This window comes from Peromyscus maniculatus, chromosome 10 (assembly GCF_049852395.1).
Source record: "Peromyscus maniculatus bairdii isolate BWxNUB_F1_BW_parent chromosome 10, HU_Pman_BW_mat_3.1, whole genome shotgun sequence".
In the NCBI taxonomy this organism is placed as follows: Eukaryota; Metazoa; Chordata; class Mammalia; order Rodentia; family Cricetidae; genus Peromyscus; species Peromyscus maniculatus.
The window spans coordinates 59,770,786-59,783,074 of NC_134861.1; the positions used below are offsets into that span (position 1 = coordinate 59,770,786).

The 12,289-nt window shown below is 47.9% G+C and overlaps 1 protein-coding gene across 9 annotated transcripts in view; it reads left to right on the forward strand.

Moving 5' to 3' along the window:
• The window catches only part of Tbc1d1 (TBC1 domain family member 1), a 199,138-nt gene extending 190,598 nt beyond the window's left edge, over positions 1–8,540 (forward strand). For all 9 annotated transcript variants that reach the window (XM_006974594.4, XM_006974595.4, XM_076546328.1 and 6 more), the window contains 2 exons: positions 2,382–2,555; positions 6,794–8,540. In XM_006974594.4, the coding sequence (XP_006974656.1) occupies positions 2,382–2,555; positions 6,794–6,994 (375 nt within the window). In that variant the 3' untranslated portion in view covers positions 6,995–8,540. The remainder of the gene's footprint in view (positions 1–2,381; positions 2,556–6,793) is intronic.
• The last annotated feature ends 3,749 nt before the right edge of the window (positions 8,541–12,289 follow it).

Below are 12,289 nucleotides of genomic sequence, written 5' to 3' on the forward strand. Positions count from 1 at the left end.
CACCCGCAGACAGGTTGCTGTGGTTTGGGATTGTTCCTGGGATACACCTGCAATCACGGACTATGTTCTGACCGGCCGGATGCTCCTGCAATGAAACTAGACAGTGAGGGCCTGGGATATTTATTAGGAATTGATGGAGGCCCAGAAGGCTAGAGAGCCTGTAGTCAGCCTTAACCTTAACACATTATCAGTCTGTAGAAAAGGCTTTGTTGCTAAGGTTCCCAGGACAGGAAATGAGCTCTAAAGTGGCATGTGTAGTGCTCATGCCTGATTAGTAATTACACATGTGTGCCATCCCAGGCTGGTTTCACGGTGGTTCTTGTCCTGCTCACCCTGCTCAGAAGCCCCACGATGCATGTCCATTGTAGTTCTGCTGAGACGTGAGGTTAAAATCCGAAGGTTTCTGACAAGTGTGCAAACAGACTCCAGCTATGATGAAAGCTTCCCAGGCATACACTGGGAACTTTTGTGAACTGTCTCTTGGTTCCCAGCTCAGTGCTGGGAAGTCCGTGCTACTGCGCATAGTAGGAGGTCAGGAACTGAGGCCCGGAGAGGTTGCGTGAGTTGTTAGAGTCATTCAGAGAGTTGCCAGTCATAGCCTGGGCCAGTCACCAGGGGTGTGAAATGGGATGGTAGTCCCCACTGAATTCACAGTAACTCTCGGGGCAAAAGGAAAATCAGGTAGATACAGATAGCACGTGACTTAGTCACTACAGAATGACTTTTGAAATCTATTTAGTATTAATCACTGAGTTAACCTGAAAACTAAGAAGCTGAAATTTTCATCTCAAAGAGAACAGTAAGACAGTTGGGCATGGGGAGAAAGTGACAGGGCTTTGGAAGACAGCCTCGGTGCTTGTGGGGACCCTCAGGGAAAGCTGGCTTTCCAAGTCTTTGAGGGGTGTTGTTTCATTAACTAGGAAATGCAGTAGAAGCTTCCAACCTTCAAAAGCCTTGATCTCACCCGCTGGAGAGTGTTCTGGACTAACAGTCTTGTTCTAGAAGATTGTAGCTGCCTGATCCACCTTGAGGGCTGTGAGAGTTACTACTTACTCCCTGTCAGCTTGATAAGAGAATTACCTAGGGGACAAACCTCAGGACTTGCCTGACAGAGTGTCCAGGTTCCTTTAGTTAAGGGGAGAAGACTTAGCCTAAATGTGGGCAGCACCATCCCAGGCGCTGGGGTCCAAGCTGACGAGAAGGAGGTAGTGAGCTGAGCCTCCGTCTCTGTCTGCTTCCTGACCGTGGATGCACTCTGACCAGCCCCATCATGCTCCGCGGCTGTGGTGGACTCAGCATTCTTGAACAGAGCCAAAACAACCTTCGTTCTTCAATACTTGGGTTGAGCATTTTGTCACAGCAACAAGAAAGTAACTAACACGGTCCTGTGCCGAGTGGCTTCGACCTGCAGGGTTACCTTCCCCACAGAGCAGGGGTCGCACTGCACAGCCCCACGGCTGTCTTCTGGCCTCTCTGTCACCTGTCACTTCCTCATCATCAAGTGCACACACTGCCCCTTGAGTCACTTCCGCACTTCGGGGTTGCTTCGCACGTGTGGCTCTGTCACCAACCACTACTGCTGTTGTGGGAAGAGACAGCTCAGACATTGTGCTCACTCGTCCACGTGGGTGACAATTGGGGCTGGCTCGGTTCTGCAGAGGACTTTCTCACCAACAGCTCCGCGACTTGATTGTTCTCGCAACTCGGAAAACCCAGCTGGATCGCAGCCGAACTTGGACCTGGTGGCTGTGCAAACAGGACATGATGTTAACCGATAGTCAGTGTATTTAATAGAACTTGCAGAGAAAACATGCAGCTCTCAAAAACTAAAATGTTGAAGGTCTTGTTGGGGTTTGGTTTTTGTTTTGTTTGTTTACTTATATGTATGGGTGTGTGTGTGTGTGTGTGTGTGTGTGTGTGTGTGTGTGTGTGTGTGTGCGCGCGCGCGTGCGCCACCTGAGTACCTGGCGCCTGTGGAGGCCAGAAGAGGGCATCAGATCCCTTGAAATGGGGTTATGGCTGCGAGCCACCATGTGGCTGCTGAAAATCAGACTGCGTCCTCTAGAAGAGCAGCCAATGCTTTGAACCGCTGAGTCCTCCCTCTAGCCCCGTGAAAGTCTTTTAAAACTTTTTTTTTTCTTTTTGGCCTTTTAGAAAAAAAGTATCAGGACCTATGCTTATTTTATCCTTTGGAATTATTTCCAGATGTGTGTTACTGTCTTCACTATGTAAAATCATGACCTCCTCAGAGCTGAATTGCCTTGTCTTTCATGGGTATTACCAGTCATGGCGCACATTGGCGTGAGCGTGTATACGGGTCCCTGTGCGTGTGGGAAGCTTGTCTTAGTTCCGGAGCCTGATGACCTGTCTGTATCTAACAGGTGTTTGAGATGGACATCGCCAAGCAGCTGCAGGCCTACGAGGTTGAGTACCACGTGCTCCAAGAAGAACTTATTGATTCCTCTCCTCTCAGTGACAACCAAAGAATGGACAAATTGGAGAAAACCAACAGCAGCCTGCGCAAACAGAACCTTGACCTCCTGGAACAATTGCAGGTAGAGCAGGTTTGCCGAGCCACTTCCCGAGCCTCCATGGGTAGTCGCTCATTAACTCACCAAAGGCAGCAGCAGCCTGGCCTTTCCCAGGCCTGGAGGACCTTTCCCACCCTGCGCCGTTTGTAGTTGCGATCAGAGGTGTCCCAGGAGAATTGGCCCTTTTATTATGGAGCAGACAGACTGTCCTTGCTAAGGTCAGACAGTCCTGGAGCTTTCTGAGCGGCTTTTCTACACTTAGCTTTGCAGGAGACCGGCCCAGAGACCAGACCGGATGCTGAATGCCAGCAATTGTGCTTTGAGTAGTGATGAGACAGTCCTGGGCTTTCATTGCCTGGGGGTGAAACAAGCTAGGTCCTTGGAGAGATGTTAAAGGGGGGAGAGACATAGAAGTCTGTTTGGCAGAATAAACCAGAACATACGATAGTTATTTGTAAGTCTGCTACAAATGCAAAGTTTTTGTTTATTGTGGGACACAGTTCTCTCCTCTAGAACCTTCCATCTTAAGTGGGTAAATGCAGGTGAGGACACACAAGAGCTGCAGTATAAATAGTGCATGCAGAAAGGTGAGGGAATGACCTTTGGGACACAGTCCAGAGGTCCTTAGCATGCAGGACCCAGCGAGGCTCATGCACATGGCCGCCAGGCCTGTCCCTCATCAGTGTGATGGGAGCAGAGGAAAGACCTCACGGCAGTGTGGCTCCTCTGTCAGTCAATGGCACTAAGTAACCCTGTGTTCTCCTTGCTAATAGTATAAATGAGAGAATGTGTCAAGTGTTCAGAAATTATTATACGGAAGGATGTTTTTAAAATAGATTTTTCATGGCGTCTCTGGGCTCCATAGAATATGCTCTCCATCCTTATCCAGTTCTGATTTTTCTCCATAGGAAGCTGCCACCTCGCAGGCATGAGTTTATCCATGATGTAAGAAAGGTGGGCATTTGAGAGGCCCTGCCTCAAATGCCTTCCCCCCAGCAGGCTCTACTGCAGGAGACTAGTAGATCCTTACTGCATATAGCACACAAAAGCACATGTTTTCCTCACCCATCCTAACCTCCAGGCACATCTTAAGCCAACTGCGTAATTTGTCCTTACTGAAAATATGCCCATGTACACTCTTCCCTGGAAGTCTCAGCTGTCGCCTGAGGGAAGTCATAGGGGACAAAGAGCCTGCTCGGTCCCACAGAGGCACACCGTGCACTCACTCGGTCGTTTCCAGTGGCTGCAAGTCAGCAGTGGACCCCTGACGTGGCCATGCAGGGAGCGCCTCCCAGTGAGCTCACGCTGCATTTTGAAGCATTCAGCTTACCACAAGCGGAAGTATGCACTAGATTTGTTTCTTAGGCTAATGCGTATGTTCGTCTTTGGGGTTTTGAAAGCAGTTAGACACTGCTTCTGTCTCAGGAGAGGGAGTTGCAGATACTTCTGAGAAACCTGCATACTGAAGAGAAAGCATCCATGGTAACTCGTGGTCACAGGTGTCTCCTGGATCCCCTCCTCTCTGGACCAAGTGCTTCTAGGAGAGTCGGCTGCAGGGTTGCGGGTCTTGCTAGCCTACTGTGGTTACTGAGCCTGGGCTAGACTGGGCTGGGCCGGGCCAGGCCCAAGCTGAGTTGGACACTGCTCTTCTCAGAAACGCAGGCGAGGGATTGTGATGTTATATAGTTAGGGCCCTGTACTGGTTTAGAGGTCGTTTTCCCATGGTCCTCTCTGGAAGTTAAGTATCTATCTCATATGTATCTCATGCTTTTTATATAAGAAGGTTTTCAGTATGATCTCAAAGTACATATTTTTTCCCCTGGAGTATCAAAATTTACCTGGTTTGTAGCTTGGTTCTATTCATATAATTGATGGACAGACTGAAGTCCTATTTATCTATTTTATAAATGTTTAAGAAAACTTGATGTGGCACAAAAAGCCAAGCAATGTACAGTGTTGCCTGTTTGTTCTCATGTGGAGAAAGAACACTGGAGTGAAATACTAAAAAAGATGCCCTGGGGGGAGTGGGGAGAGAGGGCAAGATGGGGTAGTTTGGAAGAGGAGTAGTTGGGAAGTGGACATGACCAAAGCACAGTGTGCGTTTGTGTGGGAATGTCACAGTGAAACCTGCTAACAATTATGGCTCCTAACATTTAGCTTGCCAAGACAACAGTGGAAATTACACTCTCCTCCCTTACTGTGAGCACGTACTGTCTTTTCTGCAGCCCTAGGCAATGTCAAACAAAAGAGTATGAAAAGATCGTGCACCAGTAACTGGTACTATGAGGTAAATTTCAAATAACGTGTGCTAGTTTTTCAGTATTCCACTATTTCTTTCTCTTCATCCAAGTACCTTGAGTAAATAAACATTTAAAAGTTAAGTTTAGTGTCTACGAAGTACGTGCATTCTGCCAGAACTTGAAGTTCAAAGGTATTTTTAACTTTTGTAAGGGGCACAAGTTATTCAAGTATGTGTAAATATATTAAAGGAATAGTGATCATAGATTAGTACCAGAAATTATTTCTGACAGTTAATAGATTCTCAAACTATAAATGCCAAATTGAGATTAATGTATGTATGTCATCTAAATTAACAGATTAGAAATAATATTATTTTTCCAAAATTTGAAATGCTATTACAGGTTTTTTTATAAAGTACTTGTGATATTTCTAAAACGTTCTTTGTCTATTACACTTGACTGTTAGTAAAAATAGGTTGACTCAAACTCCTAGTTGTCCAGAAACAAGAGTTGAAACTCTTGAACCTGCCGTTCACTAGCCGTAAGATGATTTTGTGTGTTGGGTGGTGGTGAGTAGAAAGGCCCGGGAGCATTTCCCAATAATCAGCTAGCTATAAGTGCCCCCAGCTGAAGGGCTTCGGGGACCAGATCTTGAGAGAACCCAGACATGCTTTCTCTAGTCTACTGAGGAGACCTGCCATCTGTGCCATTGAAAACATCATGCGAGTTGGTTCACTACTGAGCCCCAGGGAAATGACCATACACACCGGGTAGCACTCCCTGAGCTACGTAGCCCTCAGATCAGAGACGGGCCAGGCCCAGAGATGAGAGGGTACCACTTGAGGACACGCACCAGGCATGCCCACCCCGTCCCTGGGCCCGATGAGCTGTGCCTTCCAGTCTTTTCCCCTTTGGTTTTCAGAATTCTAGCATTACAACAGGGGCTAGACTCAGAGTCACAGGTTTTCTGTCTCGCACGAGGGTTGTCTTGTTCAAAAAAAAAAACAATTTTCCCAGTTTTGAAAATGAAGTGGGGAAATAGATGTTCCGTTTTTCCTAGCTAAAATAAATGGAACACGCCTAAAGGGGCTGGCCTGGACTAAAAAGGTAGGGCACCCCTTAGTGTCCAGAGTGCTGTAAATACAGCTGGGCACTGAGGAGCAGGCCAGAAAGGCCTGGAGCATGAACTGCAATGTTGGAACTGCTTCACTGCTCTCAGAGGGCCCCTCAGGTCCCTACAGCCTACTGCCCCTGGACTGCCTGCCCTAGTGGATCGGAGATAGGAGCTAGGGATGATGGAGCACATCCTTGGCCTGGTACATGCTGCGTGCTAAGGATGTGACCTAAAGACAATGTTTTATCCCCAAGAGAGGCCAGGGCTTGTTCTTTACCGAGGTTGACGGTGGCCAGAAGCAACAGTACAGAGAAACCTCTCAGTAGAATGCTGTTTCTGGCATTCTGTGTCTCATGGAAAATGCCTAGTTTCCTGTAATGATGTCTTACTACTCCATGAAAAATAAGAAAAACAGACTTGAGGTTAGAGAGTTGTCCCTAATACAAGTGGCCTGTCACATAGAAGCCACTTGACCATCTGTGAATGTGAAATCGGTTTGTACGCGTAGATAGACATACGGTTAGCTGGACTAGGCCATGCTGTGTGCCCCCATCTGGTCTATCACAGCGTCCTGTGTGTACGTGAGCCGTCACCTTCTCCCAGGATACAGATTGGGGGTCCAGTTCCCTCTGTCCCCTGATGCTGCTTTCTCAATCCCTGGTCCCCAGAAGGGCCACACCAGGGAAGAAGATTCAGGAGAATGTCAGGGTGTTTGTCAGGGCCCAGCCTGCCTGCAGCAGAAGCTGGGATAGTTCTTGTGTGACCAGAACTGATCATCAGTAGCCTTGTTTCTGCCCCAAGACCCCGCTCCAAAGTCCCCCAAGGCTGAGTGGTGGCCTTCATCACAGCAACCCGCTCTTGTGTAATCAATCACAGGCAAGTACATTCTCTCTCCTCCCATTCTCCAGGTGGCAAATGCTAGGATCCAAAGCCTTGAAGCCACGGTGGAGAAGCTTCTAACCAGCGAGAGCAAGCTGAAGCAGGCTGCACTGACCCTGGAGCTGGAGCGCTCCGCCCTGCTGCAGATGGTGGAGGACCTGCAGAGGCAGAGTGCCCAGCCCAGCACTCAGGAGCCGGACTGTACCCAGCCCGAACCTACAGGTGACTGACGGCTCCCAGGAGGGACTGCACACCGCTAACATTGTCCAGGCCTTAATCGAGAGAGGCAGAGAAGAGAGAGAGGACTCCTCAGGAAGGAAACTGGCTCGCAAGCCCGCAGATGCTTTCGAGCTCAGCCTTGGAGTTGGGAGGGCAGAAGTCCCAGAGTTCGTGTTGTTTTCGGTTCAGATTCCTCCCCTTTCCGGTCCTGGTTGTTGTAGCTTTAGACGGCATGGACGTGAATAAATGTACCTTTGTGTTTGCTCCTCCTCCAGAGGCACGTTGTCTGAAAAGAGCATTCATGGCACCCGTGTCTCAGAAACAGGAAGGGCTTGAAATAATTCCTCAGGCTAAAGTGTGATCCCTGTCAGTCTGCCAGGGAAGGTTCCTGTGACCATGCCCTCGCTGACACCGTGAGGTACTGTGGGTCTTTGTCCAGTCTTACAGAAACCTGAGGTGACCGTGGGGAAAGAATGGAAGGGCGTTATTTAAATTGACTCCACAGGCACTCCCACTGGTACTGAAGAAGCCTGCCTTTTACACAGTTTTCCTATGTTTTTGCTCATCCTTTCAAGTCATGGTAGATACATGTTTCATAAGGAGATCACAGGTTTTAGATTCCCTGTTCTTGCTAGTGTGTGACCCGCAGCTGTGGGGTCTGAGATATTTATTTGTGACTGTTTCATATCCACACTATGGGGTCACTTATTTATTTTTGTCTGTTGAGTGATGTACCACAGCCATGTCTTCCTTTGAGCCTTGACCCCTTGGGAAGCCGATTCCTCATGGAAGGAGCAGAGCACTTCAAGAGGTCAAGGGGCTCCTGAGATGCTGAAACTTTGCCAAAGGAGCGCGGCTGAAATTGCAGTCAGATGTACGGCAGCTGACAGTTTTTCTGAGGTAGGGTGTGTGTGTGTTTTGAAAAGCACTCAAAACACAGCGACTCCTCCCTTGGGATGGCGAGGACCCTGTACCTTCAGGCAGAGTGCTGCTCACAGTCACCCTGCTTTCAGCTGGTCCTGTGGAGAGCGTCACCCATGTGTGCTGCACGCTTTTTTTAAAAAAAGAAAAAACAAACAAAAGGCTTAGAGAAGAGCCAGTGGCCCGGCAGACTTGCTGAGTATTGGAATTATTGGCTCTGCCCCGTGCTCTGCTGGTTGGCCCTCCAGTTCCACAGAAGTCTTTACAGCTCTCCTGTAGGAAAGAAGCCTTTTAAGCCTGGGAGGGACGGGGGACCACCATCCTTGGGGTCATTGGGATGTCCTGGCCGTTTCATAGGGACACCAACTGACAACTGGTACTTAAGACTCCCTCCCGCTCTTGGGTCAGAGGAGAGTTGTCCTCTCCACAAAGCAACATGAACCTTCTTCCCGTTGCCTCTCTTCAGGTGGTTCCACCAAGGGGTAGTTAGAGGAGGTAACAGTGGAGGGCTTCTTCCCACATTGTATTTTATTATTTGAATGTTTTAAAAATGTTGAATTTTGGACATACTATTACTGTTAAAAAACCTTGAATCTACAGTAAGAAACAAGAAAGCAATAAAACAGATAATTCACACCTGTGTCTTGATGGTGTCTGTTTTCAAACTCTGAATCTTGGCTTTGCAGCTAGGGTAATGGTGACTTCAGTGTGCATGTCCCCTCGCCGTTAGCAAAGTCACCTTTGAGACATTAGTTCTGCCTCCAGTGTCGGTGCCCACGTAGTCATGATGTTGGGACCCCTCTCCACAGGGGTATGAATGTTAGCGTCAACGAAACGGGCTTCTCCCGTTGGATGTACACCATCTGGCATTACAAGATTGTATCAGGCCGGAGCGCCATTCTTACCCCTAAGGCAGCCTGTAGGTTGGACATTGTCACAGCTGGTGACCTAGCAAGGAAAGACATACACAGAGGCAACTCACATCACTGTGAGCAATCTCAGGCAAGTTATCAAATCAAGGTCCGCGTTGAGTTTTTCTCCCACCGCACAACCCGGCACCTGCACGTGCACTTGGAAGTTGTCCTTCTTTTGTTGCCGTTCATGTCTTGTACACTTGAGTCAGACCCTTAAGCCCTGCCATGTAGATCCTGGGTGGCGCTCTGGTGGGGGCCTAGGCTTGGTTGTCCCTTTCCATACATAGGTAGGAAAGCGGTGTCCCCTCGGGATTTGTGTGCTGGTTTGGTTGAATTGGAAGAAGAGCTTGGGAGACTAGACTTTCTTCTCAGCTGTGGGGCTGGAGAAGTCAGGGGCCAGAAGGAGGGTGATGACTCAAGAGGAGACACCAGCCGTCTACGATTCCAGTCACACGCCTGCAAGAGCAGTGTGAAACTATTGGAAAAGCTGCCGTTGCCATAGTGACCACTGGTGGCTCTGTAGCCAGGGTAGAAAGGAGCTGGAAGCGGAAGCAGAGGCGGGACACTGGAATTACCACGTGCTTCCATCACCTGGACAAGGTGAGCTTCAGGGGAAATGGACCTGTGCTTTGATCTCCCATGTCTCACAGCAGCAGGCCTACAGCCCATCTTGGTCTAGAACACTCAAGGTAGAGGACTGTGGGAAATGCAATTCTGGATTAACCAAGTTGACAGTTCAAACTGACACACATAATTTTAGAACCTACATAATGTGGGTGATAACACATGCGAGTCATTTTACACAGGCCCTTGGTCTAAGTAAATCCAGTTCGTGACCCCACCCCACCCCCCAGAGTTCAGATTCAGAGATTGATATTTTTTGCAGATGAAAACCTGGAAGACTCCTGTTGACATCTGAACTTCTTCCTGTTCTCTCCCTCAATATCGTGCAGTCATTGACAGGCCGTGTGCTCTTCAGTCCGAATGCTGCTGTAGGGGTTTGGCGTAACTCAAAATAGTCTTGGACTGGGAAAAATTGAAGGGAGTCGACCATTCCTACCTCATTTTGTAAAGAAAAAACAGATGAAGAAAGGTTCAGATGGTTGGCTTAGGGGGTCAGGGTGTACCCCCAGCCTCCTGTCTGCCTTATGGTGAACACTTCCCAACTTTAGTTGTGAATTACAGTGGATTTTTGATGTATGTTTGCGGTTTCTGAGACAGGATCTCATGTAGCCAAGGCTGGTCTTGTAGTAGCTATATAGCCTGAATATGACCTTGAACATGCCTCCACTCTAGTGCTGCGCTTATTGGCATACGCCACCGCACCAGGTTTAGGAATCTTTTCTAATTGTGTCGGTCTGCCCCCAGCAAAAGTTCTGTTTCCTGCAAACAAGGAGCTCTTCACCATGAGGAATCCAGATGGAATTGACCCCTGAACTGCCTCCTACAGCTTTAACGTACAGTGGGTTAGGACGGGGCAATGAGGATTCCAGCAAGTGCCAAGCGCCCAGGGTGGAGAGCGCTGCTGCAGGATCCCACCTGATTAGATGGTCACTTAAGTAATGTGCTTTAAACTGGTTCCTTTCTTTTCTTTTAACAAAAATCTTTACAACTAAATGTTTTCAGAAGAAAAATTTCAACACAGAAGGGGAGGGAAATAAGGGGTGGGTGGAAAAGTAACCAGAATATATTATGCAAATATATAAAATTGTGAAAGAACAAAACTTAATAAGAAAAAGACGTGAAGCGGAGGGACCAGAAGGGAAGAGAACAGACCATTTGGGTTGGATAGGTGTAAGACACCTTGCATGCGCATATGAAAGCCAAAGAATGAATTTTAAGTATATTCTTTAAATAAAAAAAAAACACCCTAACCAATTATTAAAGTTTTTCAAGTTTATCTGAGTTACACCCTTCCATAATTTTTGCCAAAATACGGCTTGAACAATGGAGCCACTCCCAAGCCATCCTTTTCTACAGAGCCCTCCCATGGTGCGTTCTCAGTCAATTTTTCTTGGGTTCAGCCCACTTGGAGACCTCTGCTCTGGACAGTCAAGGTGAGGATGTTGGTGGAAGGTCCTGGTCTTTATTTATTTATTTATTTATTTTGGTTTGGGGATCTTTTTGGGGGGGGGAAGGGGGGTGTCCATCCATCTAGACATATGCTCACCTGTGTAACATGTAGATACACTGTCTGGGTGGCAACTCTTTTCTTATAGGTTGCTTCTGGGCCTGAAGTGTGCTTTGCTGTGCAGAGCAGAGGGGGGCGGAGGGGGGCAGAATAAAGCATTGTGAGTGCTCCGTGCCCCACCTCTCTCACCCCACACCCCTTGTCTCAGCACTTCATTACTACAACGCCCTTTCTCAGATCTTCATTACTACAACGCCCTTTCTCAGATTCTGGACAGCCAGGTATGATCAACCTTACTACCTTGTTTTTAATACTCGTGCTATGTTACCTACACTAGCCTCAAACTCATGATCCTCCTGCCTCAGCCTCGTGAGGGATGAGATGTGTAGCCATAACCCAGCTAGTTTCTTCCCTCTTCTGACAATAATCTCTTGCCTTTGTTTTTCTCTTATTCCAAGTTTGAGTCTATGTTGACCAATTTTGAGTGTTTCCTTCCTGTTCTAGAAACTTCTTTCTAAATCCTGTAATCCTAAATAATGTTTCTAATTTCTTTCAGCTACAGTAGGAAAAGCTGGCTCTGGTTTACTGTTAAAGTATGCCTGTGTTTCTCAGCACTCCTGAGGTGACACCCTGATGGACCTTTCCAGGGAGCCTGAGTATTAGGGAAGTAGAGGCAAGTGTGTTTGGGGGCTGAGAAACTGTTGTCAATGTTCTGTCCATCTCCGTTCCTTTTGTTCTTTCTGCCAAGGAGATTATGATCTGTTTTCCTTCCTTGGAAATACATAACTGTTGACTTGAGTCCTACATTATGTACTCAAGTCATCTGAGTAGCTTGGTTGTTGGGGGGACAAAATATGCTTGTTTGCCCAAGATCTTCCTTCTGTAATAAACATCTGTGCATGTGCACGCACGCGCGTGCATACACACACACACACACACACACACACACACACACACACACACACACCTTCACAGAATAGATTTGGCCTGCTCTACATCCCCAGATATGCCTACAGACACAAAGTCCAACTGCTTGCCTGCTCACTCACCCCAACAATGGTTAGGGTACTCCTACCATGTACCAAGCCTGGTCTTGGGACAACAAGGTGAGTGTCTGCCATCACTCAGATTTTTCTCTAACGTTGGAGGTAATTAGCTCCAATCACCCATGGGATGGGGGCTGTCTACACAGAGTGATCCGAGAAGGCTCAGCGGAGCTGGGGTTTAGGTGACATCGGAAGGAGAGGAAGAGGAAGCAGCTAATAGCGTGGGTATGTCCTGGGCAGCTGATTATTAGCAGGAGGAGTCCAAGTGATGCACGGTTCTATCAGCTTGAGTCT